Source organism: Eleutherodactylus coqui, chromosome 2, assembly GCF_035609145.1.
Source record: "Eleutherodactylus coqui strain aEleCoq1 chromosome 2, aEleCoq1.hap1, whole genome shotgun sequence".
In the NCBI taxonomy this organism is placed as follows: Eukaryota; Metazoa; Chordata; class Amphibia; order Anura; family Eleutherodactylidae; genus Eleutherodactylus; species Eleutherodactylus coqui.
In genome coordinates, this window is record NC_089838.1 from 204,468,206 (window position 1) to 204,493,832 (window position 25,627).

General features: G+C 42.7%; 1 protein-coding gene across 1 annotated transcript in view; it reads right to left on the reverse strand.

Annotated features, from left to right (window-relative positions):
* Positions 1–688: 688 nt before the first annotated feature.
* The window catches only part of SEC11A (SEC11 homolog A, signal peptidase complex subunit), a 38,217-nt gene continuing 13,278 nt past the window's right edge, over positions 689–25,627 (reverse strand). Inside the window, exons 3-6 of the mRNA XM_066592273.1 lie at positions 22,166–22,315; positions 21,433–21,552; positions 13,826–13,883; positions 689–3,952 (exon numbers count right to left, since the gene is read on the reverse strand). Coding sequence (XP_066448370.1) covers positions 3,902–3,952; positions 13,826–13,883; positions 21,433–21,552; positions 22,166–22,315 — 379 coding nt within the window. The 3' untranslated portion in view covers positions 689–3,901. The remainder of the gene's footprint in view (positions 3,953–13,825; positions 13,884–21,432; positions 21,553–22,165; positions 22,316–25,627) is intronic.

The following is a 25,627-nucleotide window of genomic DNA, read 5'->3' on the forward strand; positions in this document are numbered from 1 at the left end:
GACCTGTGTGCTACAATTCTTGTTGGCTGCTGTTTCCACTGCTCATGCTCATTTTGTAAATCACAAAAGTTACCAGGCATTTTGCTCCATCTGGTTTGATCTGTTTTTACATCTTAAATGTCTCCAAGTTGTGGTTCAGCTTTCAAGGCATACTGAGAATTAGAATTTTGTAACGCCTAAAAAAGACATAGGCTGTGGCCCCTGCATATAAGGGCTCATTTCTTTATGTGTTAGGGCTTTGGGATTCTTTGTTCCATTTTTGAGCAGAGAAAAGAAATTAAAAATAGGAAATAAAAGGTTTCTGTGTTTTTCCCACTGATTTTAATGGGTCTTCAAGGAATGGAAAGCACAAACGGGATGCTTTGCTTGCTACACTTCCAATTATTTCATTAAAAATCTAGAAACCTAACAGAAACAAACTGAAAGCATCCCCTTTGCTTTGGGTTTTTGAAAACCCATTAAAAAAAATATATAAATAATAAAAAAAATAATAAAAATCTGTGGTAAAAAAATAGGAAACCTTTATTTCTGTTGTACTTGCGTTCCTCCACTCCAAAAACAGAACAGAAGGAAATCCCTGACGCACACTACATGTTTCCGTGGATGCGTGTTACATTGAACAGTCAGTCCTATAAAGTAGTTGCAGATGACAAATCTAGAGGGCTGGCAATAAAAAAAACTATTTCCATTTACAAAGGAAAGCTCTTTATTAAAGTCATACATTTACATTTCTCTGTATGTTGGAAAGTTGTCACTGAAAATAAAGATAAAGTTATTAATACTCAGACAGAACAAATGGATTCATAACTGAAGATCATGAAGAAAAACGAAATCATGTACCTGACAGATCTGGAAAGCAGCAGAAGGATTTACAAAGGCTTTTCCCAGCTCATCCCATACGCAGACAAAAGCAATACTGCGGACTGCACCCCAACGTCTTTTTTTTAACCTACAAATGCATGGAAGTAGATATTTGGATGCACACAATTCCACTTCATGAGATACTGACCCTTTGAATACACATCTTTATAAAGAAATGCAATTAAATGAATGTATGCAGTTGATTAAACAACTATGGATGTAAATATACTCATTATGCACCTAGCAAGAAGAAATATGGGTGATATTCAGTAATTAGGTTCTGCTCAGACTTCCGTTGGACAGTTTATCATGGGTTCCATCTAAAATGCCAGAAAAATAACGCAGTTATGCCGCCCTATTCTTTCAAAATGGAAACTGGACAGACCTATATAGTCAATGGCTTTTATCAGACTGTTTTATTTTCATTTTTCTGTTCTCCAACAGAAGATGGGAAATCTGAACGGAGCCTTACTTGTGATTTAGGGTATACTTACAGTGCAATGTTTTCAGTATATAGGTCTTCTCTGTATATTTTTAGGTTAAAATGAGGATATATAGAAAGTAGTTATTGGAATGTACTGCTTTCACTAGCATAATAGATTCTGAATATACGACCATTTAAGTGTTGCCTCGCTCTAAAGCTTTATACAGTCTGTGCGCTACCAACGTTTTTAATATGCCCATAAAAAGGTTTCAACAAAAGCAAACAAATCACAAGAATTTCACCAGCAGAACATTACATGCAATTCCTGATCTTACACTTTAACTTGTCTCCAGGTTTCAGTGTCTGAAGATGTTTGCATATTCATATGGCTAACTGAGACAAACACCACAGAACTGAACAGCAGTAGAATTGTGGTCAGCGTTCCTCTCTAACACAAGTAGCATATGGCAATGGTAGGTGGCAATTTCAGAAACTTTACACAATGCACAAACGGCACTAAAATACACATTTTATGTAAAATATCAAAAGCAGTCACAAAAAGGTACAGAAATCAGTGACTAAAAAGAAAGAAATTGGAACCGATGTTTCCTATCCATTAATACTACAGAACAAAGAGGTCAGCTTCTCCGTAAAGTAATATGTACTGTAGTGCAGATTATACTGCACAATCGTTAACCCACTGCTGAATTGCCAGTGCTCTGAATGTGCACTTATATTAAGAAGGATTGTCCACTCTTTTTAACAGTTTTTATTTATTTAGTTACAGAATAAGAAATCATACAATTTTCTAATATAATGTATTTTTGAAATTCTGCTCACATCCCTCTCTTATACCAGTGCAGAGGTCCCTGTCTGTGAAGTAGAGTGGTATAGTCAACAGACTGACGGACATGACGACACTGCAGCTAGTAATACTGTGCGAGTTCTGCTCCTCAGTAATCTACTATTCATCCATTAGATACCTGATCAGTGGGTCACATGACTGACAGCCATTACTATGGACAGACCTGTCCATGGGCTATACCATTCTACTGTGCAGATAGGGGCCACAGCACTGGTATAAGGAAAGGGATGTGAGCAGAATTTTAAATACCTGATACTAGAAAATTGTATGATTGCCTATTCTGTAACGAAATAAATAAAAACTGTAAAAAGCAGTAGAGAACGGACAATCCCTTTAAGTATATTTTAATAAAAAGAGGATGCAGTAAACTAGAAAAAAGACCAAAAAAAAAAAGTTTTTTTCCCTCCAAAAACAGTACTACTTTTGTCCATGGGTTGTGTCTGGTACAGCTGCTTGTCTCTATTCACTTAACTGAGCTGCAACATCAGCCACAACCCATGATCAACCGTGATGCATTCCCCTTCTTTGCAAAAAACCGCAAACACCACAGGTGCACAATATATTTTATCCTCAGGATAGGCCATCTACATCTTATTGGCGAGGGTCCACCACCTGGAAATCCCCACTGATCGGCTGATTGAAGGGGCACAGCACTTGTGCAAGCACTGCAGCTTCTTCCATGTCAATATCCAAGTACGATCCTGTTCGTATTCAGAACACTGTAGTACTCATAGTGGCCGTTCGGAGTATTGCAGCATTGTCCCATTGACTTCATTGGGACAATGCTGTCTTCAGTACAGCGGCAGCAAATAGTACAGTATTCCGAGTGTGAATAGGATTGTACTCACATATAAGCACTGAAGAGGCTGCAGCTCTTGCAGAGACGCTGTGGCCCATTCAATGGGCAGGTGTCCTACATGGCAGGTTCTCACTGATCAGATATTGAAAGCCTATCCTGAGAATAGTCCACCAATTTTTTAAAAGCTGGATAACCCTTTTAGCTACGATTAAGCATTGCAAAATCTACGGGAAGGAATTTTCATACTACACTGAACTCGGCTCAAACTTTTTTTATACTATTTTTTGACAATTGTATTTCATCATAATGAAACTCAGTAGCAGAAAAACCTGACCAATTGTAGAACAGATTTTACAGACTGAAACATTACATCAAGAATATGAATTCTACAAAGTTCTTTGATCCTGGCAGGAAAAAAAAAAAAGACACTCAGAATTTGTCCTATTTTCCTGACAGTAAGACAATAAGCAAAATTAGAGTGCAGTCTTACCGTCAGCAAAATGTAATTTAGCTGTATTATTCCATGAATACAATGACATTCAGATCAGACTATTCAGGGCTAATGTCAGATTACTGCACATACACTACTTCTTAGGCACTTCCGAATAAAATGTTGAGAAACTTCACGATTCAAACAAAAAAGGACTTTGGTTTGAAATTTAAATATATTTAAAAAAAAGTTAAAAAGTAAACAATGCAGCAAATCTCATGATTGGCCCGTAAGAGGTCACGGAGGTAGAGAACCCGTGATAGAAATTGGGCCCATATTTAAATACTCCACTCCATCCCTGATTGAACAAAGAGTGAGCACATAGACGCATGTAGAAAAAGAAACACTGGTTTCAAATGTAAAACTTTACACTGCTAGATGAGGTCTGTCCTTTAATAACTCTTGCTTGGATTGGATATGTTACAGCTGTAACAGTAGATTATCCCCCAGACGTCAATTGTGTTATTCTCGATGGACAAGTACAAACAGTCCCAGCAGGAACAAGACCGCATACTGAAAGAAAGAAGTCACAATTACAATCCGTGTAAAATGACACCGCTACAGGTCTCAAACTCATTTGGGTACCTTCCAAGTCAAAAATTTAGAGCCCACATTTGGTCAGCTAACCCCCCCCCCCCCTTCCCTAGCTCTCAACATTACAGGTTAGTAATATTTATGTACTAAGCCTATGTTCAGATCTGTTCCCAGTTGTCATCTCACTTTTCTGTTCGCATGATGAAGCAGGAAAACAGAATGATTGACCGCACAAGTGAACTTAGTCCAAGATCAAAATTTTCATTGCATTTGTGGTTATGTTTATCACTATCCGGAGCGCCGCATTCTCTCCTAGAAGCGCTATGCTTTTATAAAAGGAGTGTAACCCTGCAATACATGAACCATAAAAATGGCCATAAAAGCCCCTGTGGCTTGGTGGTATGGAGCAGCAGAGACTCCATGTGCCACAATATGCCCACTGTGTGCACAGCTCTGTATGTGTACAGCCTTAGGCCTCATGTCCACGGGCAAAAGAAGAATTAAAATCCGCAGCGGATTTTTTTTCTTTTAATTAAAGTATTTTTTTATTAAACTTTTTCCACCTTTTGCATATTTTAAAACATTTTTTACATGCCTTTGCTGTCCCCTCCTTCCCTCCCCCTCCCCCTCACACCCCTCCCACCCCCACCCCCCCTGAGGTCTCTCTCTCAACGTTTGGTCCTTTGGATAAACTGTCTCTGAATGAACACAGTCTTTTGTGATAAACAATAATAACAGTTCTTGAAAAGAATGTTTGTTTGCTTCTTTAATCTTCATGTTACTTGTCTTCTTGCTGTTTTCTTTTGTTGATTCAGGGTTAGACATTTTTGCTGCATACAAGGGGCGGCCATATACCTTTTGCCCATTGTCTGGTCTCTCTCTCTCCAATCCCTCCTATCTTATCCTATCCCATTAATCCTTTCCACTTTATTTTATTGCATAGCGAGTTTGTAAATTATTCTGCACCCCGGTTTACTGGTGCCTCCCCACACGGCTCACCACCCCACTCCTTATGTATTTGGTCCATCATTGCTACTCTGGGCGTGTATCCATCTCAGCCATATATCCTGGTATTTTTGGCTGGTCTTACGCTTAGTGTATATACTCCTTTCCCACGGTAAAATTTGGTTGACCTTGTTTTTGAATTCTCCCAGCGTGGGTGGTTCTTCGTCTAATCAACGCTGAGCTATTGTTTTTCTGGCTATGTACAATAGTCTGGCTACCGCCAGTTTTTCATGGTCATCCAACGCTAGGTCCTGTATGTATCCCGGAATGCACACGTATGGTGTAAAGTCTATACGTATGCCAAATGCCGCGTTTATTGCATTTCTTATTCCCATCCAATATCTATGCAATTTCGGACATCGCCATAGCATGTGGATTAGGTCCGCCGTGTGGGTTTTGCACCTTACACATATCGGAGAGGTTCTTATTTCTATGTTGTGTAAGAAGGCCGGGGTGCGGTACACTCTGTGTATTAGGAATATTTGTGAGACTCTGTGTGACTCGCTCAGAGATAGCTTGGGTGTCATTTGTAGGATTTCCTCCCAGTGCGACTCCTCAATGGGCCCTATGTCTGCTTCCCATTTTGCTTTTGTTGATAACGGGTTTCGTGCGTTAACTGTGTCCTGTACAGATATTTTTCCCGCTGTGGTGGTGGCATTCCCTATTATGTCCGCTACTATATTTGTTGTCATTGTTATTTCCGCCGAGTTTTTTTCCGCTTGTATAGCGTGTCTAAGCTGCAGATATTTGTAAAAGTCACTATTGGGAATGTTGTAGTTTTGTCTTAACTGCTCAAGGGTTTTTAGTTCTCCCCCCTCCAGTATCTGGACCATTCTCCTAACTCCCTTGTCTTTCCACCCTTGGAAACCTTTTAGCTTGTTGATTTCTGGCAGGTGCGGGTTATTCCATATGGGGGTATGCTGTGTGCAGCTTTTTATATCAAGCATGTTTCTGGTCTTCCACCATATTTTATGTGTCAGTAATAGCGTGGGGGCACTTTGATCGTTTATTTTAAACGCTCCACGTTCCAGGGTTTTGAACAAATGTGACCCGTTAAAAAGATTTTTAAGGATTCTGAAACTGGCGTCTTGTGTTTCTTCTGTCTCCCATCCCCTGAGATGCTGCAGCTGGGAGGCCACAAAGTATGAGAACGGGTTGGGCAAGGCTAGTCCTCCCTTTTCTTTTGAGCTGTATAGGAGTTCTAATTTTATCCTGGGTGCCTTCCCTCCCCATATGAGCTCTCTAAACAGTCCCTTGGCCTTGTGGAAGAATTTTTGTGTTATCCAGTGTGGGGAGTTGTGTATTAGATATAGCAATTGGGGCATCCATATCATTTTCATAAGATTCACTCTTCCTATAATTGTCATGGGTAATTTCCGCCATATGTGAAGTTTTTGTTTCCATTTTTCCATAAGTGGTTCCAGGTTTATTTTCCCGTATTCACTAACCTTTTTCGTAATTTTAACTCCCAGGTATTTAATTGTTGGGGTGCATTTCAGGGTTATTTCTCTATTGGCGATTTGCGTTCCTGGGGTGTCTATTGGCAGTATTTCGGATTTGGTCCAATTGATGGTGAGTCCTGAGAAGGCTCCGAATTCTTTTATTACTTGCATCATGGTTTCCAAAGATTTTTCCCCGTCCCCTAAAAATAGTAACATGTCATCCGCATACAAAGCGATTTTCTCCTCCATATTTCCTCTTCGAAATCCCACTATTTCCTGATGTGATCGAATTTTGCATGCTAGGGGCTCTATTGCTAGTGCGAACAGGAGTGGCGATAGTGGGCATGCTTCTGAGGACCCCCCGTTGCTGGACACATCCGCCTCCACTCTAGCATATAGGAGTTTTACCCGTCTCACAAATATTGGGCCACATCCCATTTTTTCTAGTACCTTCCACAGGTATTGCCACTCAACGCTATCGAACGCCTTGGCCGCGTCTAATGAGCATATGATTCTATCTCCGGTGTTATCTACGGGTATTTGTAGGTTTAGAAATACCCTACGGATATTTGTTGCCGTTGACCTTGCTGGTATAAACCCACTCTGGTCTGGATGCACCAGGGTAGATGCCACTTTTGATAACCGATTGGCTAGAACTTTTGCTATAATTTTGACGTCCGCGTTTAATAACGATATTGGCCTATACGAGTCCATCGACAGGGGGTCCTTTTCTGGTTTTAACAGAATTATTATTTTTCCTTTTCGCATTGTTTGTGGTAATTCCCCTTCCTTTTCCGCCACCGCCCATGTCTCTAGAAGTTGTGGTAGTAGAGTATCTGCATGTTGTTTGTAAAATTCTATTGGGAAACCGTCCTCCCCTGGGGCCTTGTTGTTTTGCATATCTTTTACCGCCTCTTGCATCTCCTCCAAGTCTATTGGTGCATCTAGGAACTCTCTCTGTTCCTCCGTCAATTTATGTGTTCTTATATCCGCTAAGTATTCCTCGATTTGTTCTAGCGTTTTTTCCAATCTCGAGGAGTACAGAGAGGAATAAAATTCCCGCGCGATCTCTCTTATGGATGTTGCATCCCTGACAATCTCGCCTTGTGTGCCTTTTAGTTCGATGATGTACGTGGGGCTAGTTTGTGCTCGGGCTATAACTGCCAGCATATGTCCCGTTCTTTCTCCCTCCTCATAATAGGTCTGTTTCCGGAACCCATTTTTAGTGGCTGCCGTATCTAGTACGTATTTATTAAGGGCCTCTTGGGCTTGTTTCCATAGGTTGAGTGTTGTTATAGTTTTCTCTTTTATGTAGTTTTTCCGTTTCTTTTAGTTTTTCTCGTATTTTTTGTCCTCTTTCTCTATGTCCCTTTTTTGCCTGTGTGATGTTGTATGTATACCCCCCTCATATATGCCTTCATGGCCTCCCAGCAGACCGTCATACTTGTGGTATCCTTATTTAGAACAAAGTATTCCTCTAATGTTGTTTTCACTATTTTCTTGTTTAATATGTTTAGCCAGTGCGGATTCAGATTCCATCTCTTTTGGGAATTACTATCAGTGTTACGGTGCTGTATGTCCAGACGTAGGATGGAATGGTCAGATACAACTCTTGGTAGGTATTCTATCAAGGTTATATCTCTATATATCTGAATATTCCCCACTGCTAGGTCTATTCTAGATAAACATTGGTGTGTGGATGAGTAGCAGGAATATTGTTTATGTGTGGGGTGCTGTGTTCTCCATATATCTATCAATGATATTTCATTTATTAGTTTACCAAGTGATGTCAGGTCCCTTTCCTCGTTTACGTTTCCTGCCCGTAGTCTGTCCTGTGTAGGGTTAATGACAGAATTAAAGTCGCCTATGATAAGGACTGGGATGTCCGGTTTGTCTGCTATGAATCCTATTACTTGCCGCATTATCGTGTTATTATATGGTGGCGGGATATATACTGAGGCTATAATGCATGTGTAGTTGTAGATTCTGCAGTGTAGGCATATAAAGCGGCCTTCTGGATCAATTTTACGTGAGAGGCATTTAAACGGTATATTTCTGTGTACCACTATGCTGACCCCCCTGGAATACCTCGTGTGTGTGGAGTGGAAGCTCTGTCCCATTCCCCCTATTTTGAGCGTGTCCGTATTTTCTTTTGATAAATGTGTCTCCTGCATACATATAATAGCCGGGCCTTGTTCCTTGATGACTTGCAGTATTACTGATTGTTTTGTCTGGTCGCTCATACCACGAGACGACCCTGACCTTACTACTCATTTTCCTTGTTTTTTATTTTCCGCAGGGTTGCTATTTTCTGGGCGTTACCACCCCTTTTTGTTTTTGTGAGTGAGTCGCACTGGGAGGGTCCCCATCTCTGTATTTGCGTCTCACCCGTGTCGCTCCGTATATATGTATGTGTACTACTGTTCGTTCTCAGCAATGGGCCTCTCCGGCAACATTTTGGTTTGGCCCCCCACATCCACCAATACATACATTTATCCACCTCTACTGTGCACATTTTTGTTATTTGTAATACACTTTTCATTTGTACAATTACATTAACATTTCTTCCCCTTATCCCACCCTGAACCGTTTTTCTATCACATAACCTTATCCCTTCTAACTGTATCTTATCTAATATTTCCCAAATATACGAGAGAGAGAGACCAAACAACAAACACCCCCAACATATAACTCACTGATCCGTTGTCTCATCGGATCGGGGAACCAGTCCTCCATTCTCCTTCGCAATGCATCCTGTCGTCCCAGGAGCTCCTTTCAGAAATTTTCGGTTCCCTTTGTATGAACGTTTCTTTGCGTGTAGCCTCTTCATGGTGACTTGCGCGGCGATCTTCCCCTCCGGATCTGTTCTTCATTTTGATCTATCCAGACACTTGCATCTTTTGGGTTTTCAAAGAATTGTGTCGTACCCAGCGCCGCCACTCTCAGTTTAGCCGGGTACAACATCCCATAGGGCACTTGTAGGTTTCGCAGTCGTCTTTTTATTTCTACAAATGTTGCTCGCTTCTTTTGTATTTCCGTAGAGAAATCTGGATAAAAGGAGACTTTCGCGCCATTATATTGAATTTTACCCTTTTCGCGGGCCTTTTGGAGTATGATGTCTTGGTCTCTGTAGTGCAGTATTTTGAGGAGTATTGGCCTGGCGGGAGGCCCCGGGGGGAGGGGTCGTGTCGGTACGCGGTGGGCTCTTTCGACTGCAAACATCGCAGTTAGAGTGTTTCTTCCGAACAGTTCGGGTAGCCATGTTTCAAAAAATTCTGCTGGGTTTCTTCCTTCCGCCTTTTCTGGGAGGCCTACAATCCGCACATTATTCCTTCTTGACCTATTTTCTAGGTCGTCTACTTTGTTCTGTAGATATTGTATGTCATGCAAGTTTTTTTCCACATCCAGTTGCATCGGCTGTATTGCGTCTTCTACGTCGCTTATACATTGCTCGGTTTCTGTCAGACGCTCCGATATTTTCCTCATGTCTTGCCGTAACAGGTTTACATTACTTTGCATCGCCCCCATCTGCATGTTAAGATTGTTCAGCGATGTGTTGCCTTTAGTAATTGCGCTGAAGATTTTTTTCAGCGTAGGTTCTCTGGCACATCTTTCGTCTTCTTGTCTTTGGTCTTTTTCGGCAGCATCTTCAGTACTTTGGAGGGCATCCCATGTACCTCTTTCTGGTGTGTTTACGTAGTTTGCGCTGTGCGTGCAATTGTCTGGGTTGCTTGCACTATTTATGTTGTCTCTCGCGCCATAATCGGCTGTATTGGTACTATTTGCGCCATTGTTTTCGTGGTTGGGGCTGTCTGCATGACTTATGGCTTCTTGCCTGTTGCCAACAGAGCCTTGTACAGTGTATGCGCTGCTTTGTTTGTCTTTGCCCTTGCTGTGCTTGTCAGGGTCTGTTAGTGCGCTTGCTTTTGTCTGTCTTTTCCTTATTTCTCTCTCTTTCTGTATGCACTGTGCCTGTGGCTTCTTCCTCCCCTCCTGTTCCCGCCATTTGTGTGCTTCTCTGTGGGCTCCCCTGTTCCCCTGTGTCTCCCCTCCGCTGTTTAGGGCTTATGTAGTCCTCTTTTCTGCCCCCCTCCTCCCTGGCATACCTTGCCAGCTTGCGTGCTGTGTCTGCACTATTTATGCTGAGCCGCGGTATGATCGTTCTCGTCTCCCTCCCGCCGGCGCCATCTTGCTTCTGCCGGCCACCGGCTTCTTCTGCCTTTCCTCGCTCCTTGCCGCGCACCATTTTCACTGCTGGTGTCCGTTACACCTCCGGAGCTTACTGCTGTGCCTCCGCTGCTTGTTAACGGCTTTTCGCCATCTCTGGGTCCCGTTTTCAGGATGGGATTGTCGGATCTTGCGGGAGCTCCTCTGAGATGCGACTGTCTACATCTCCGGCCAGGCTCCGCCCCCCCCGCAGCGGATTTTAACTCTTCTCCTGCCCGCGGATCCGCACCCCATTGGGATGCACTGACCACCCGCGGGTAGATAAATACCCGCGGATGGTCAATAAAAGGGATTTTTAAAAAAATGGAGCATGAAAAAATCTGGACCATGCTCCATTTTCGTGCGGGTCTCCCGCGGGCTTCTATTGAAGCCTATGGAAGCCGTCCGGATCCGCGGGAGACCTAAAATAGGAATTTAAAAGAATTAACCGGGAAGGTCTTCTCTTCCTCGTGGCCGGATCTTTCTTGCTTCGGCTCGGCGGATGTGCCCGGCGCGTGCCGCCGGCGTGACCAGTTCACCCGAAAAAGAAGATCCGGCTGTGAGGAAGAGAAGACCTTCCTGGCCCGCTGCGGGTGAGTTAATTCTTTAAAATTCCTATTTTAAGCGCTCATGTCCGCGGGGCAGGAGGGACCCGCTGCAGATTCTACATGTAGAATCCGTAGCGGGCCTGATTTTCCCCGTGGACATGAGGCCTTAGAAAATACATTTTAATTTAGAAAATTCTAAATAATACATTAGGAGAAAAAAACAAAACAAAAAAGCACACCAAAAATCCAATTCCAAACACACACAGAAAAAAACACGAAAGAATCACGCACCTAGGAGTTGTAATTTTGCTGCAAAATTCAGCATGCAGTTACATCTTAGGCAGATACCCTGTTTCCTTGAAAATAAGACCTACCCTGAAAATAAGGCCTAGTATGTTTTTTAAATGGTGTCCAGACAGATATACATGTAAAAAAGAAGTATTTTAGAGCAAAAATTAATATAAGACCCCGTCTCATTTTTGGGGAAACACGGTATGTAAATAATTAGAGTTGCGGTGTGATTAGATGACCAGTCTTGTCACCTGAGACCCTAAAAGTGGTTCCACCTGTGGCCTATAAAAAAGGCTCTCAGAATCTACTTGTATGATAGTGGATCTCTTTTTCAGCTGGTGTAGAGCTTGTTGACCCCTAGATGACTCTACGACGCAATCGAAGAGATTCCACCCAGTTAACAGAGTCCGAGAGGGGCGCATTATTGGAATGTGATAAGTTGAATAGTTGTATCAATGAATTGTCCACCACCTGGGCTGTTCTGACCAGACTGTTAGGAGGTGTTGGGACCCGGGCTTATGACGCCCCTGACAGATCACCAGTAGAGAGGATCGTCTGATTAGCCGACAAGCATGAGCAGTTCCAACTGTATTGTTGCCCGCCATTCAGACACAGGTAGCACCATGGTTACACCCCTTTGTCTTTTTGAACCATAACCAGGTGTTTGGCTGAAGGATATTTGGTCGCACGGCAGTCATTGTGCATACTGCTTTTGACATCCACTATTGCCTCCGTTTACAGTAGTGGCCTGAACGATGCAACTGGACTGCTATGGAGTGGGACCTGGTTATCTTCACTGACAAATCCAGGTTTAGTCTGGGCATGACGACTGCCATGTTTGTGTCTGAAGACCTAGGGATGAGCACCTCAATCCTGCCTTTGCTGTGGAGTGGCACACTGACCCACTGCTCGTATGATGGTCTTGGAGGCCATCCTATAAGACAGTCAACATGTGTTGCCCAGTAAGACTTCCAAGAGGCCTTTTCCAGCAGGATAATGCTCGGCTGCACACAGCAAGGTTGTCTACAACAGGGGTCCCCAACTCCAGTCCTTAGGGACCACCAACAGGTCATGTTTTCAGGATCTCCTATAGTAAACACCACCTGTGGCAATGTCTGAGACACTGATGATAATTACATCACCTGTGCAACACTGAGGAAATCCTGAAAGCATGATCTGTTGGCGGTCCCTGAGGACTGGAGTTGGGGAACACTGGTCTACAACATCCCCACACTTGTTTCCTGCCTAGTCGCCATATTTACGTATTTCCAAGATAGATAACCCGCAGCACTCCAGAGTATGCTCTTTAGTGCAGAGATATTTCTTTAATGCAAAGCTACCAAAGGGACCATGGACCTCCAGTCCCCGTATGGTATCCAGAACAGCAAAAATAGTAGCAGCATCAGATGGTGAATTTAAAACAAATCATCCTTTATTGCTCCATAATGTAAAAAACAGGCAATGTTTCGACAGTAGCTAGTGTTTGGTGTCAGCAGTGGCATGTCTTCGTCAGCAGCAACCAGAGTTTTTGTGAGGCAATTTTAAGTAATGGGAAACGCCTTTTAACTCCAAAAGAAGTGAATGAGTTACGTAAAAAGCATAACACAAGGTGCTTGGCCATTTCTGTAAACCCGGCCACCTATTGCAGCCTGAACACACTGGTCAGCAGGACAGGGTAAGTGGCCCCTCGCTCCAGAGGAAGATACACATCAGGCATTTATGATATATGCTGTGGATATGCCATAAATGTCTGAGATATAAATACACCTTCACAATTAGGACATGATGAATCTTTCACAATCCTCTCTGACAACAGCACAGGCTCGCTGATTACAGCGATATGTCTGCTGTGTGTATATGTGCAGTGGTTTGGGGAAAACTTGCATTTTAGTAGCAGCAGCCACACAGAGAACTAGTCCTTGATATTCATGAGCCTCGCTTACCAACCGCTGATTGATAGTAGTCTCTCTATGAACATTAATAAGCAGACAGCTGTCAATCCATGGCTAGAAGGTAGGTTAGGCAGGGACAGCCTACAGCTCATAAATATTGAGGACGACTTCCTATTGTCCACTATACATTCGCTGCTAGTTTCTCCCAAACTATTGCACAGCTACATACAGCAGACATATCACTACAAGCAGTGTCCTTGTTACTACCGGTAGGTTATGCTGTTCTTAGAGGGCTTCAAAAGATGATGACAGATACTCTTTAATGACAGATCTGCTCTAATAATTCATTTAAAAAAATAAAAATAAATAAATACCACTAAAACAAAAAAGTTCCCCCTAATATTAATCAGCAAATTATGTGATAAAGACTTATCTTCTGCAGCATTTTAAGGAATCAACACAACTCACCTTAAACTTGGGATAGTCGTTCATGAGGATTGTGACAATTCCAATATACGGTACAAATCTGAAAAAGCAATAATCATCGTTACATAAAACTGCTGGACTAACAAGAAAAAAAATTACAAAAACAAACTACTTCACATGCGCACATTATGGCCCAATCTACGGAAGTTGTTGGTATAAAGCAGTGCCAACAACAATGTGAGTGTAACATAAAGGGAAGAGGGATATTCGGTTACAATCTGTAGAAGGAAAACTGAAAAGAAATTATTTTCAAATCTGTTGTGTCACTTTAAGTGGCAATAACTTTGGAATGCTAGAGTTTTTTCCCCTCACCATAATGCAGAGCTTACACGTGCAAAATATTACTTTGGACATCAGAAAGCGTGCAATTATAGCAGCAAACTTTCTCATTTTGATTAAAATATCCATAATCTATTTTTAAGAGACCAATTCAGTTTTGAAGTGACATTGAGAGGCTTACACATTAGAAACCACCATAAGGCTGTCTGTCCACGGGCGTTGCGGTATCTCCGCCGCCCGGTAGCGGGAGCCAGCTGACGGATCTTTGCGGTCAGCCTAGCTGAGAGATAGGCTCACTGCGGAGAATCGCGGCAATTCGCAGCATGCTGTGATTTTCCAGCCGCGAGCGGAGAATTGCTGTGATTCTCCACTCGCGGACAGGGGGGCTGCGCTGAAAGCGTGCACTGGGGAACGCAATCCAAAAACGCCCGTGGACAGGCAGCTTTAATCATCCACTTTTAAAGAAGTGCACCCCTCAAAGTTTTCCAAGCAGCATTTACAAACTCTTAGGCTGGGGTCACACAGGGCGGATTTGCTGCGGTTTTGCCGCGTATTGCCGTTGCATATCCGCACTGCGGCAAAACCGCTGCGTTTGCAGTGCAATGCAGCACAAATGAGATTTGCCAAAAAGCTGTTCTCACAGGACGGATTTTTTCCGCACAGCCGCAGTGCGGAAATGCAACTGCGTTGCGGTTTTAAAAGATGCAGCATGTTCATTCTTTGGTCGTTTCCGCAGCGCTTTTTTGTCCATAGACCTCTATGGACGCAGCCAAAACTGCACCAAATACGCGACAAAAGTAAAAAAGTGCTGCAGAAAAAAACGCTTGCGGATTTTTCCGCATGAAAATCCGCAGCAAAATCCGCAAGCCCAACTTAACCTTTGAAGCGGTTTTGCTGCAGAAGCAGTTCTTCTGTGTCAAAACCGCAACGGAAAAACCGCAGCAAAACCGCAACAAATCCGCCCTGCGTGACCCTAGCCTAAGGGATCCTGCACATTGGCGAGAATGATAATCGCCCTTGCAATGCATGTGGAACCCCTGGACGTGAGGCATTTTCATGTGAAAACAGCCTCGGATCACTGCAGGGGTTCCCTTCACTCCATTGCTTTCAATGGGAAGGTAGCAACGCCGTCCCCATTGAAAGCAATGGGAGAAGATCGCAATCTCCTGTCTCTGCTGTGACAGCAGAGGCAGGGGATTCCGTCATCCCTGTGGGAAGTCCTCTTGTCACTGAACACCATGCTACTGCTGTCACAGTGTTCAGTGATGAGCCGCTGGCCGCAATGAAAACAAGGTAAAACCCCTGAATGAAGGAATTCCCTGCTGCAGCTGTCAGTTTTAAAATCTTTTTTTTTGGAATCCATACACCGTGCGGTATAAGTGATATGCTCCTCTTATTCTGCAGGTCAATGTGCTTGTGGCAATGCTAAAAGAATAAATATTTTATTCATATACTTATTATACACACACACACACACACACAATATTTTTGCGGGTCTTTTCACTGCGTATTTTGGGAGCTGAGGTGTAAAAAAAAATAAAAATTGAGTGCAACTGTTTTTTTTTTCCTTGCATGCCATTGACAGTGCAGTATAAATAGGTTATGCTTCCTCTTTAGGTTATTATGATTCTGGCGATACGAAATTTACTATATATATTATTTTTTAGATTTTACTACTATTGGACAATAAGGTATTTTTCATAGAGGATTATTTTTGATTGACTTTTAGGCTACCTACACACAGGAGGGCGTGATATCAGCACGAGAAACTCTGCCCATACTTATCATGAATGTGTGTTTTACTCGCGAATGCAAGGCAATTTTCAGTCAAAAACACCTTGCATCACATCTGGGAAAATCGAATCCTCTCGCGCAAGTTTCACACGTGATAGAGAATTGGAAGAGTTTACCATTGCAGTCGCGTGCACATCACACACCATGCGAGAACCAATTATTGCATTAAAAGTTCCAATGGGCGATGCGTTCTGAGGAACGTGAAGAAATAGAACATGCCACGATTGTTTTTCTATTAAATGGGATTCATATCCGCGTGAGATTTGTGCGTCTCGCAATGCATAAATCTCACGCGAGTTTCTCGGCCGTGTGAAAGTAGCGTTACATTTGTTCCATTTTGAGATGCATATGACTTTTTGGTCGCCATTTCATTTTTTTGTGAGGCAGGATAATTTTTTTTCCCCTTTTAAAAAGGCCTTCGCCATACGGTATAAATAACTTTAGAATACCATTTGCTACAAACACGTCAATACCAAATTTCTGTGGATTTTGGGTTTTTTTACTTGCATTTTTCCAATAAGTGCTTTATTGGAAAGATGGTGATATTCTGTCTATATTGCTAAGACATGCCATCCCCATGCTGTAAATGTATAGCAGTCAGCTGTTTAGTATTTAGCTAAAGGATTAATTGATTTTAGACTGCCCTAGCATCCTCTTACAGTGGATAGTTGTTTGCTTCTGATAGTTGTCTCAATGATTCTGTGCTTTCACAGAGTCATTCAGTCAATGGAGGTGGAACGGCCAGAGAACTCTTCCAGCCACCCACCCCCATCCACAGTAGACAGGCAGTCACACGGCTTCCACAGGCCGATTGTCATTCGATTTTATGCTTTCCTAAACTGAAAGATGAGTGATAAGCAAACAAATTATTAGTCGTTCACAGTGGCTGGCAGCATTTACACTGAACTATTATCGTCCAGTTTCAGTGGATCTAGTGATAAACTAAATGATATTGTTTTGCTTTTCCACATCTTGCTGATATACCATCTGTATATGCTGTATGTATCCTTTGATTTTATGTGCCTCTTTTGGAGAGATCTTTCTTCATAGCTTGGGTGTTTTTATATCTATATTCCTTTTGAGATCATGTATGTACAAGTATATACACTTTTTATCACTAAGTAAACTTTATTAAATACTTGGCCTCTGTATGTGAACATATTTAATCTTGCCATGGAACTCACCACAAGACACCAACCAGCAGGACCCCTACCGCTCATAAGAACAAAGTGAATGGGACTGTGTAGTAGTAGATGTACGACCGCTGGACCATGGTGCTGCACAGTGAAAAATTTTGTAGGCGCTGCACAGCATATCCTAGAGTAACACACGGTTATTTCCTACCTCTTTGCTCATATCAATCCATTGGAAAGTTTGTATGCCATGATGCAGATCCCACTTCCTTGCCGTTTGTCTACTTTGAGATCGCATGATTACAGCACCTGAAGGTTTCATCACCAACACAGAAGGGGGTTCTTTACTGTAAGAGCAGTGAGACTGTGGAAATCTCTTTCTGAGGAAGTGGTGATGGCAAAATCGATAGACTTTAAGAGGGGACTAGATGTCTTTTTAGAGCGCTACAACATTACACCATATAAAGATTAAATAACCAGCGGAGTTGTTGATCCGGGCCTTAGAGTCAGATAGAATAATCCCTGGATCAACATTTCCTAACTGCCATCATGGAGTCGGGAAGGAATTTTTTTCTCCCCCAAAATGGGCTAAATTGGCTTCTGCCTCATTGTTTTTTTTGTGGATTACTCTGGATCAGCAAGAGGGGGATGGAAACAGGTTAAATTAGATGGACATTGTCTTCTTTCAGCCTAACATACTATGCTACTATGAATGCCGATAAAATGGCAGAAACCACCAATCAGTGTCCACATATTTCGCCAGTGCAGTGTATTTAGAAATACAGCCTATTTTGACTTCCTGCTCATAAGTTGTACATACATTTTTGTGTAACTCACCAATATTTTTTTTAATTTTGTATTTCAAGTTAAAAAAGTGACATTAAGGGTTAAATTCAAATGGGATGCAAACCTCATGCTAGATAGATGCTTCTTGAAGAATGAAGTAGTAATGAATAATAGCTAGCAAGGCTGAGGCAGCATGGCAGAAGAATACTAATATGTGACAATACATCCTGAGCTGCCTGCGGACCCAGGGGATCAGCCAGTGCTTTGTATTCAAATGTTTGCCTCAGCAGATGATGCAAGTAGGAAACGCTCTGGTGTTGATGTGAGAATTATTCATGGCGTGTTAATGATGTGAGTCAGTGACAGTGACCTATGGATGTATCATTGCAGAAGTGCTAATAATTTTCTGTCTGCGTTGAATATATACAGCGTGCGTCTCCGGCACGCTGACGGATTTCCACGTAACAGATTGCTGGGTTAACATTGGGGGGTTAAGAGGTAGCACATCAACTGGATTGACATAACACTATTCTCCCACTTAACAGGCTAAAACACAAGGCTGTGTGTGCATCTCAATTTATATTTGTTTGCATCATTGACTCACTATCGACTGACATCTCTTTTGAAGAGGTCGATGAAGATATTCTGAAATGTTAAAGACATCACTATGCAGCATGCAAAATAGCTGGATGAACCTTGTATGAAAAGGCAACGCTGGCAGAATGCAGACATCTACTACGTAAGCCAACATCTATATATATATATTCGCAAGATGCTCTGGAATAATGTCAAATTAAAACCGTGTGTACGTTGACTGCATTATATACGAATCTCCTTGCCAGCACATCAAAAGAGATCAGTTTTATGCAGTGAAACAACAAGGTGAAGGCATATCATTAGGTGACCCTCAGCCAATGTTTACTCTGCAGTTAGATAGCTTTGCAATCATGAGCAGTTCATCAATTTATCCTACAACTAGTTATTAGGATGTCAGCTTCAGACAGATCAATCACATTCTCAACAAAAGTAGCTAAGTGCAGACTTTTAAAACAGTAGAAAACAAAAAGGTTAAAAAATACTGAAGCGCAAGAAGGGAGCATGGTGCAGATGAAAAAGTATAAGGCCTCATGCCCACGGCTGTGACAGACTCCACCAGCGGAATATTGTGGCAGAGTCCGTCACGGCGCCCCTTCCCCAAAGACCCCATACTCGCCTCTCTGGATCCACCGCTCGAGTCCCATCTGGCGAGGATGCGCAGTACAGCGCATGACGTGCTGGCAGTCAGTAATGACGCAGCCAGCGGTGACGCGTAAGCACGAGGAAGTATAGCATGACGGATGGCTTTCACTGACTACAATGCAATCCGGCCGCGCGGTTTGCCGCGGTAATTAAAGTATGCTGCGGTTTCTTTCACGCTGCAGAATTCCGCGGTAGAATTTCGCAGCATGAACAATGAGCTGTTAGTTTCACTAGAACCTAATAGCTGCGGGATAACACCGCAGCAGAAATCCGTCCGTGGGCATTAGCCCTATGGCAGGGCTCACGCGAACAGGTAGGATTATTCGCAGTGGAAATCCTGCATATGGAAGCGAATCGCGGTTTTCTGTGTGGATTGACAGCCCATCGTCCACTTGGAATAATGATCACAAGCAGGCAGTAACATGAGAAAGTTCTCCAACTCCCTGGAAATGCCCTTCTATTGCTCAGGCGACATTCTCTTGTGTGGTCGTGGTGAGATGCTCCGATGCTGCTCTCCTGGCATAGCTGGTTCATACTACTTATTTTGAAAGTAGTATACACCACTTTAAAAAACAAAACACCCTTATTTGGGAGGAAGATCCCAGAAGATCAAGCGGCGGTTGCAGACAGCAGTCTGGATGGGGTGTTGCTCCCGAGACGCTTTCCTGCATGCTCTGCCCACAAATTCCTGCTTTCTTTATACCATTTCTTATCTGGTCTCCTAGCAACATGTGTACGAATCCGCATCTGTATGCAATGTAAACGCGTATGCACTGCAGATTGAACGGAATCCATGGAGATCAATGGAGCCCATACGTGCGGAATCCACGGTAAAATAGGGCATGCTGTGATTTTTTTACATTTATTTTTTAACAGTGTGCAGAATCAGCAATTCCTACTCACAAGTTTGCGCGAAACGGTGAAAGTCAACGCATGCGATTGACCACGTATTACCGCATGTCATAGACGCAGATGACGATCGTGGAATTCGCAATTCAAATCCGTTCATGTGAGAGCTAAGTAATATATTTTTTCAGATGTGTCAGGAGAGCCAATTGGTGCTCTTGACAATCTGTTTCATTGTGAGACAAAGCTTGAAGACCGTGGGACGCCCCAGAGGAGAGCAAAGAGCGTATCTGCGAAGCAGTCTCCCAGGTTGTATCAGTACATGGGCTTGAGCCGCGTCGAAGGAAAGACCCAGAAAATTCAGATGTTGCAAAGGAGAGAATATGGACTTGGAGTGATTGATGATCCACCCAAATCTAGACAAGGTGTCCAGAGTAATGTGAAAACGCCGGGCCTCTACATACTAATTTAGGTTCTTTAAATCTGGAACGGGTCTAACAGACCTGTACCCGTTGAACACACGGACTAGGTTGGAATAGAACCCTGCAAAACGTTGAGAAGGGGGAACAGAAGAGAGAAAGAGGGAAATCCTGGAGCTAGTGGGGAAGGGTGAAGATCGGCAGGGGAGACGGTCACTTTAAAATACCCCCCAATTCTTCCTAATGCAGGTAATGGATGTTAGCGAGATGTAAGGGACAGATGGACGAAAGTATGACCACAAACAAAATCCCTGTGTTAGTCCGTTCCTGCAGTTTACGATAAAGACACAAGTTGGTCATAGGAGCTACAGACACAAGACTGTTTGCAAGGTTGAACCATAGGCAGACATATCCTTTAAGTACTGCACTTAGGACCATTTTATAGATCTGTAGGAGGATAGACTATATGCTATCACTATTCTTTTCAAAACTGGTAAAATTATCAAAACTTCAAAATCGATTTAAAAATGTGGAATTCTGTAAAATATTTGTTTTGCTGAAAACTTTTACTTTACATTTGCTCAGATGTTAATCAACCCCCCCCCCCTCCCCCCCCAATCAAACACGAATTCAGGGACCATAAAACCTTCACTCACTTATCAGTGACTATTTCAAAATGTTTGCATTTCTGTTGCAGAATTTTTTTAGTGCAAATTAATCACACCAATGTCTGTGTCTTGTCATAAGTATGTGTGTATAAATATGCATGCCTCCTTGGATCTATTTCAGTTAAGCCGGAAGAACAACCCTGCGCTGGTTCGGAAGCTTGCTGCATCATCATGTATTTTTGTTAGCCATTAAAAGGTATTATATCTACAAGATTACGTGGTTTCTCTTGCTGGAAACAATCACATTTTGCTCTACTGGCTACACAGTACCAAACTTTTTCACTTTTATACCTAAAATATTGAAGTAGTACATGGTTTAAATGTGAGTTTTACCAACCAGCTAAAATTAGACAGGGCTGCTCTGATGAAGAGGTACTTTGAGTAATAGCAGCATTTGGGCGACTGAGACAGCTGTGAACACTTACCCTCTTGCCCTTCCAACAACGTCCTTCTTTTCCAGCCAATTCTGGCCCTGCTTGTACAGTCCTCGATCATCCACGGCATTATTGTCCCCCTTTGTTAAAAATTTGATATCTCCATTTTCCCTTTAAAAGAAAAAATATCAAAGTATTTATCATCTCCGATTAGCTGTTTTGATGTGTAGACTACTTTCGACAAAGAGGATTTTGTAGGATTCAAACACTCAGATCACTTCGGTTGGTTTTCTAGTGTTATGTGGGTAAAGCTTGATCATAGCAACACATTATAAAGGAGTATACGCATTTTATATTTTTATGGCATATCCACAGAATATGCTGTAAATGTGTGATAAATGCATATGCCAATGCAGAAAACCTACAGCTATGTCCAGAATTAAAGGTCCAGTGACCGGACTCACCAGCCACTGCATTCAGTTAAAGGAGGACTAGAAAAGTGGGCAAACATGTATGCAGCTCTCTTAAGATTACTTCCATGTGAGTTAGGTAAGTTGTGTATCGATCTCTTGAACTTTGGTTCCAGGCCATGCCAGGGTACCGCAGCTGCAGTTCCTTGCATAGTTGGGTGGTTGGGAGTGTCACTGGGCAACAAAAACTCAGAAAGGGATGTAAAACTACATGATGATAAAGTTACAGTGTCCCCTAGAGTGATGTCAATACTTCATGAGATGGAAACAGGCCTTTTAAATATTATAGCACAGGTTTAGTGGTTATAACTCACTTTTCATGAATTTTCAGAACACGATGCACAATGGGTATTTCTCTCCCTTCTATTCGGAAAACCACAATTTCACCGACTCTGATAGGATCATCAACACGGTTGGTCAAAAAGAGCAGATCCCCACGATGAAAAGCTGGTTCCATGCTGCCACTGTGATTACAGGAGAAAGGGTTAGTACGGTTTGGTACATTGAGAAGAAACATAATAACAGATATAGACATAAAAACAATCCAAAGTGCAGCCCAAAGTTTTCCTTATAGTGACCGTGATACTAGGCCACTACAGAGACAATGTACTACCTCCCATATGCATACTAGTGATGCATTTACTTCTCTATACAGAACTAGTTTAAAGGCGACCTATCACCAGGTTCATGCTGCCGAAACCATGGGCAACATGAACTATGGATAGATATGCAGCGTTCCCCCATGAATGTTTATTCTGAAACGCTGCGGCATTTCAGAACACGCTTTATTTGAAGTTTGATTGAGGAATCGAGCTCGAAGTCATGGAGGCAGGCCACACCAGCTTCTCTGACAGATTCCCCCTAAAGAGTACTTTAACGTTCAGGTGACTTTTTAGAAGAGCCTACTCGGTGTGCACACATGGAATCACAGTAGTGTTGACTTTATATGACTTGCATTCTGCATTTTTCACCAGTTTTACCGCTGCAAGCTATATCTCTCATTTTCAGTTTTCGCCGAGTTGGTTAGTGAAGACTGCTGCTATCAGGGCTGTAGAGTCAGGAAGTTCCATTTTGGTGAAGTTGGTACCGACTGGCTTGTAAAAAGTATATTCTAAATATGGTCCAATTAATTCAATGCAGAATTTATTGCATAATTCCTTTCAAAAGAATTTAGGAAAGTTTTGAAATGCCTTCTATTCATCTAAGCCTCTAGTTATCAAAAACATTGATAACTAGTATGTGGGATGTGACTTGATTATTTTATCATAATGGTGATAAAAAGCTGGGTGTTACCATTTTAATACAGTAAATTTATCAATTGAAAAAAAAACAAACACACCGTATACTCGAGTATTAGCCGACCGAGTATAAGCTGAGTCAATAAGTTTTACCATAAACATCTAGTAAAAAATATTGACTCGAGTATAAGCCTAGCCATACGCGAGTAAATACTAGGTGAAAAAACCCCCCCACATGTGTCACCGGCGCGATGGTCTCCCCAGCGGTGCGGCAAGCTGCTTGAGAATTCTCCCCGCTGTTATCTCCCTGCTCGGCTTTGAATTCCACTGCCGTCAGCGCTGTGCAAGTAGGCGCTGTGATTGGATCGAGCACCAGCCAATCACAGCCAGCGTTCGATAAACCACTGAATGGCCGTGAATGATTGAGCGCCTGTGCTGAAAAACTCGGCTTATACTTGAGTATATACGGTAAGTCATATGTGAACTAGTCGGAGTTTGGAAAAATTGCTTGCATGCAAGATGTGATACGGTGAGGCATGGAGGCTCTAGTACCCTCTTGGGTCGCCTCTAGCACCCTCTTGGGTCGCCTCTAGCTTGGATACAAGATATAATACGAGAGGGCAAGGAGGCATACAGATTATGTATGGTATCCTGCCGCATACTGGTCCACATTTGCTTTAAGTGAGCCTCTAGATCATGCAAACTGACAGTCTGTTGAAGTAGATATCCCAGATGGTTTCATACATGTTCTATTGGCTATAAATCTGGCGACCCGGCAGCCATGGGAGTGTGACAATGTTGTGGAGGCATTCCTGTGATACCCTTGCTGTGTGTGGCCAAGCATTATCCCGCTGGAAAAGAAAATGCCTCTTGGAAGCCGCCATGAACATATTGCTAAACTGTCATTGTCTCTTGTACCACTACTAGGGGTGACCAACTGTCGTATGTGATGGCGCACCAGACCATCACAGCAGGAGTGGGATGGGGGTGGAGATACCGCTTTACAGCAAAGGCAGGATTGAGTTGTTCACCCCTTGCCTCCAGACATGAATACAGCCATCGTCAGTGCCCAAACTAAAGCTGGATTCGTCACTGAAGACCAATGGGTTCCACTCATGACACCACTTAAAACGGAGGTGACAGTGGATGGGTGTTAAAGGCAGTACACTTAAATGGGTACTGAGAGACCATATGTCCTTCAGCCAAGCATCTGAAAAAATGGTTCTGACAGACATGGAGGCAAGTAATGATGGCGCTACCTGTCTCTAGATGGTGGACAATGAAACAGTTGGAGCTGCTCTGCTTGTCAGACAATCCTCTCTATTGGTGGTCTGTTGAGGATGTCCTGAGCCCGGTCGTCTTGTGTGCGTGCCCTCCTGCATCCATTGGTCCCAACACTTCCTAACAGTCTAATCAAAATGGCCCAGTTGATGGGCTTAGCTCCGCCCCTCACATTGTAAATAGTGCAGAGGGGCGGAGAGGAGGCAGAGAGGGGGGCGGGAGCTCAGAGCACTGCTCCCGACTCTTCCAGCCTCCTCACCCTGTAGAGGGACACTGTATATCGGCCGGGCGTGAATACGCAGCCGATATACAATTGTCTGAATAAGCCCTCATACTACATATCTTAACCATCCAGCGCTCAATGAGACCATTGTCCATGGTGGGACATACTGTACTAACGTGAAAATCTGGGCTAGATCTTAAAACTAAAAATGTTCACCTATTTGTTGTCTTGAGACTCTAGTCACAAGGCTTATCGGATTTGGGAGAGTACTAAGTTCTTTAAGAAAATTCTGCCACGTTTGAATATACCAATATGGTGGACTGACCGCATGGGCACACGGTGCACCATTTACGGTTGGTGTAGGTAGATGGGAGGAAAATGTGACTGACGTACTCCCTTTAGGACATATCTATAGATTATAAAATAAATCATCTTTTAGGATGGTCTGCTCATCCTTTCCCTATAGCAGAAGTATAGTCTATTTACTTTTGCTACTCATGATTAAGGAAAAAACACATAGAACCTTTAGTTAGCCTTTTACAAGAGCCTTTCCCGATTGCTCTTTAAGGTGGAACATGCTGCCACCTCACATCCATACTTCTTGATATTTATACAAACATCCTGTGAAGACCAGTACAACACATCCGAGTGACCTTTAAAGGTAATCTGTGAGGAGAAGTCAGGTTCACCAAGTATTTGCTTTATTAAGCCATCAATCAAAATAAATATATCTAAGCAGCAAACAGCGGAAATAGAAATAAATGGCCAATAGTGATAAGGAAAAGGGTAAGGCGATTAGCAGTGAAATCTGGAGGACAGGTCTGGGTGATCTTACAGAAGGAAAATATTGTTATCTGGGAAATTTGCATAATTCTGATTAGCTGACAGTTCATGAGGCGAAAATTCCTATATTAATAAAAACTGGGGTTATTAATTCGAGAAGTACAGTGATAATTCCTGAGCACTTCTGTTCTAAATTCTTCCCAGTTGAACACCAAGTTGCCTGCAGGACACAAGCCACCGAGTAAGCATTT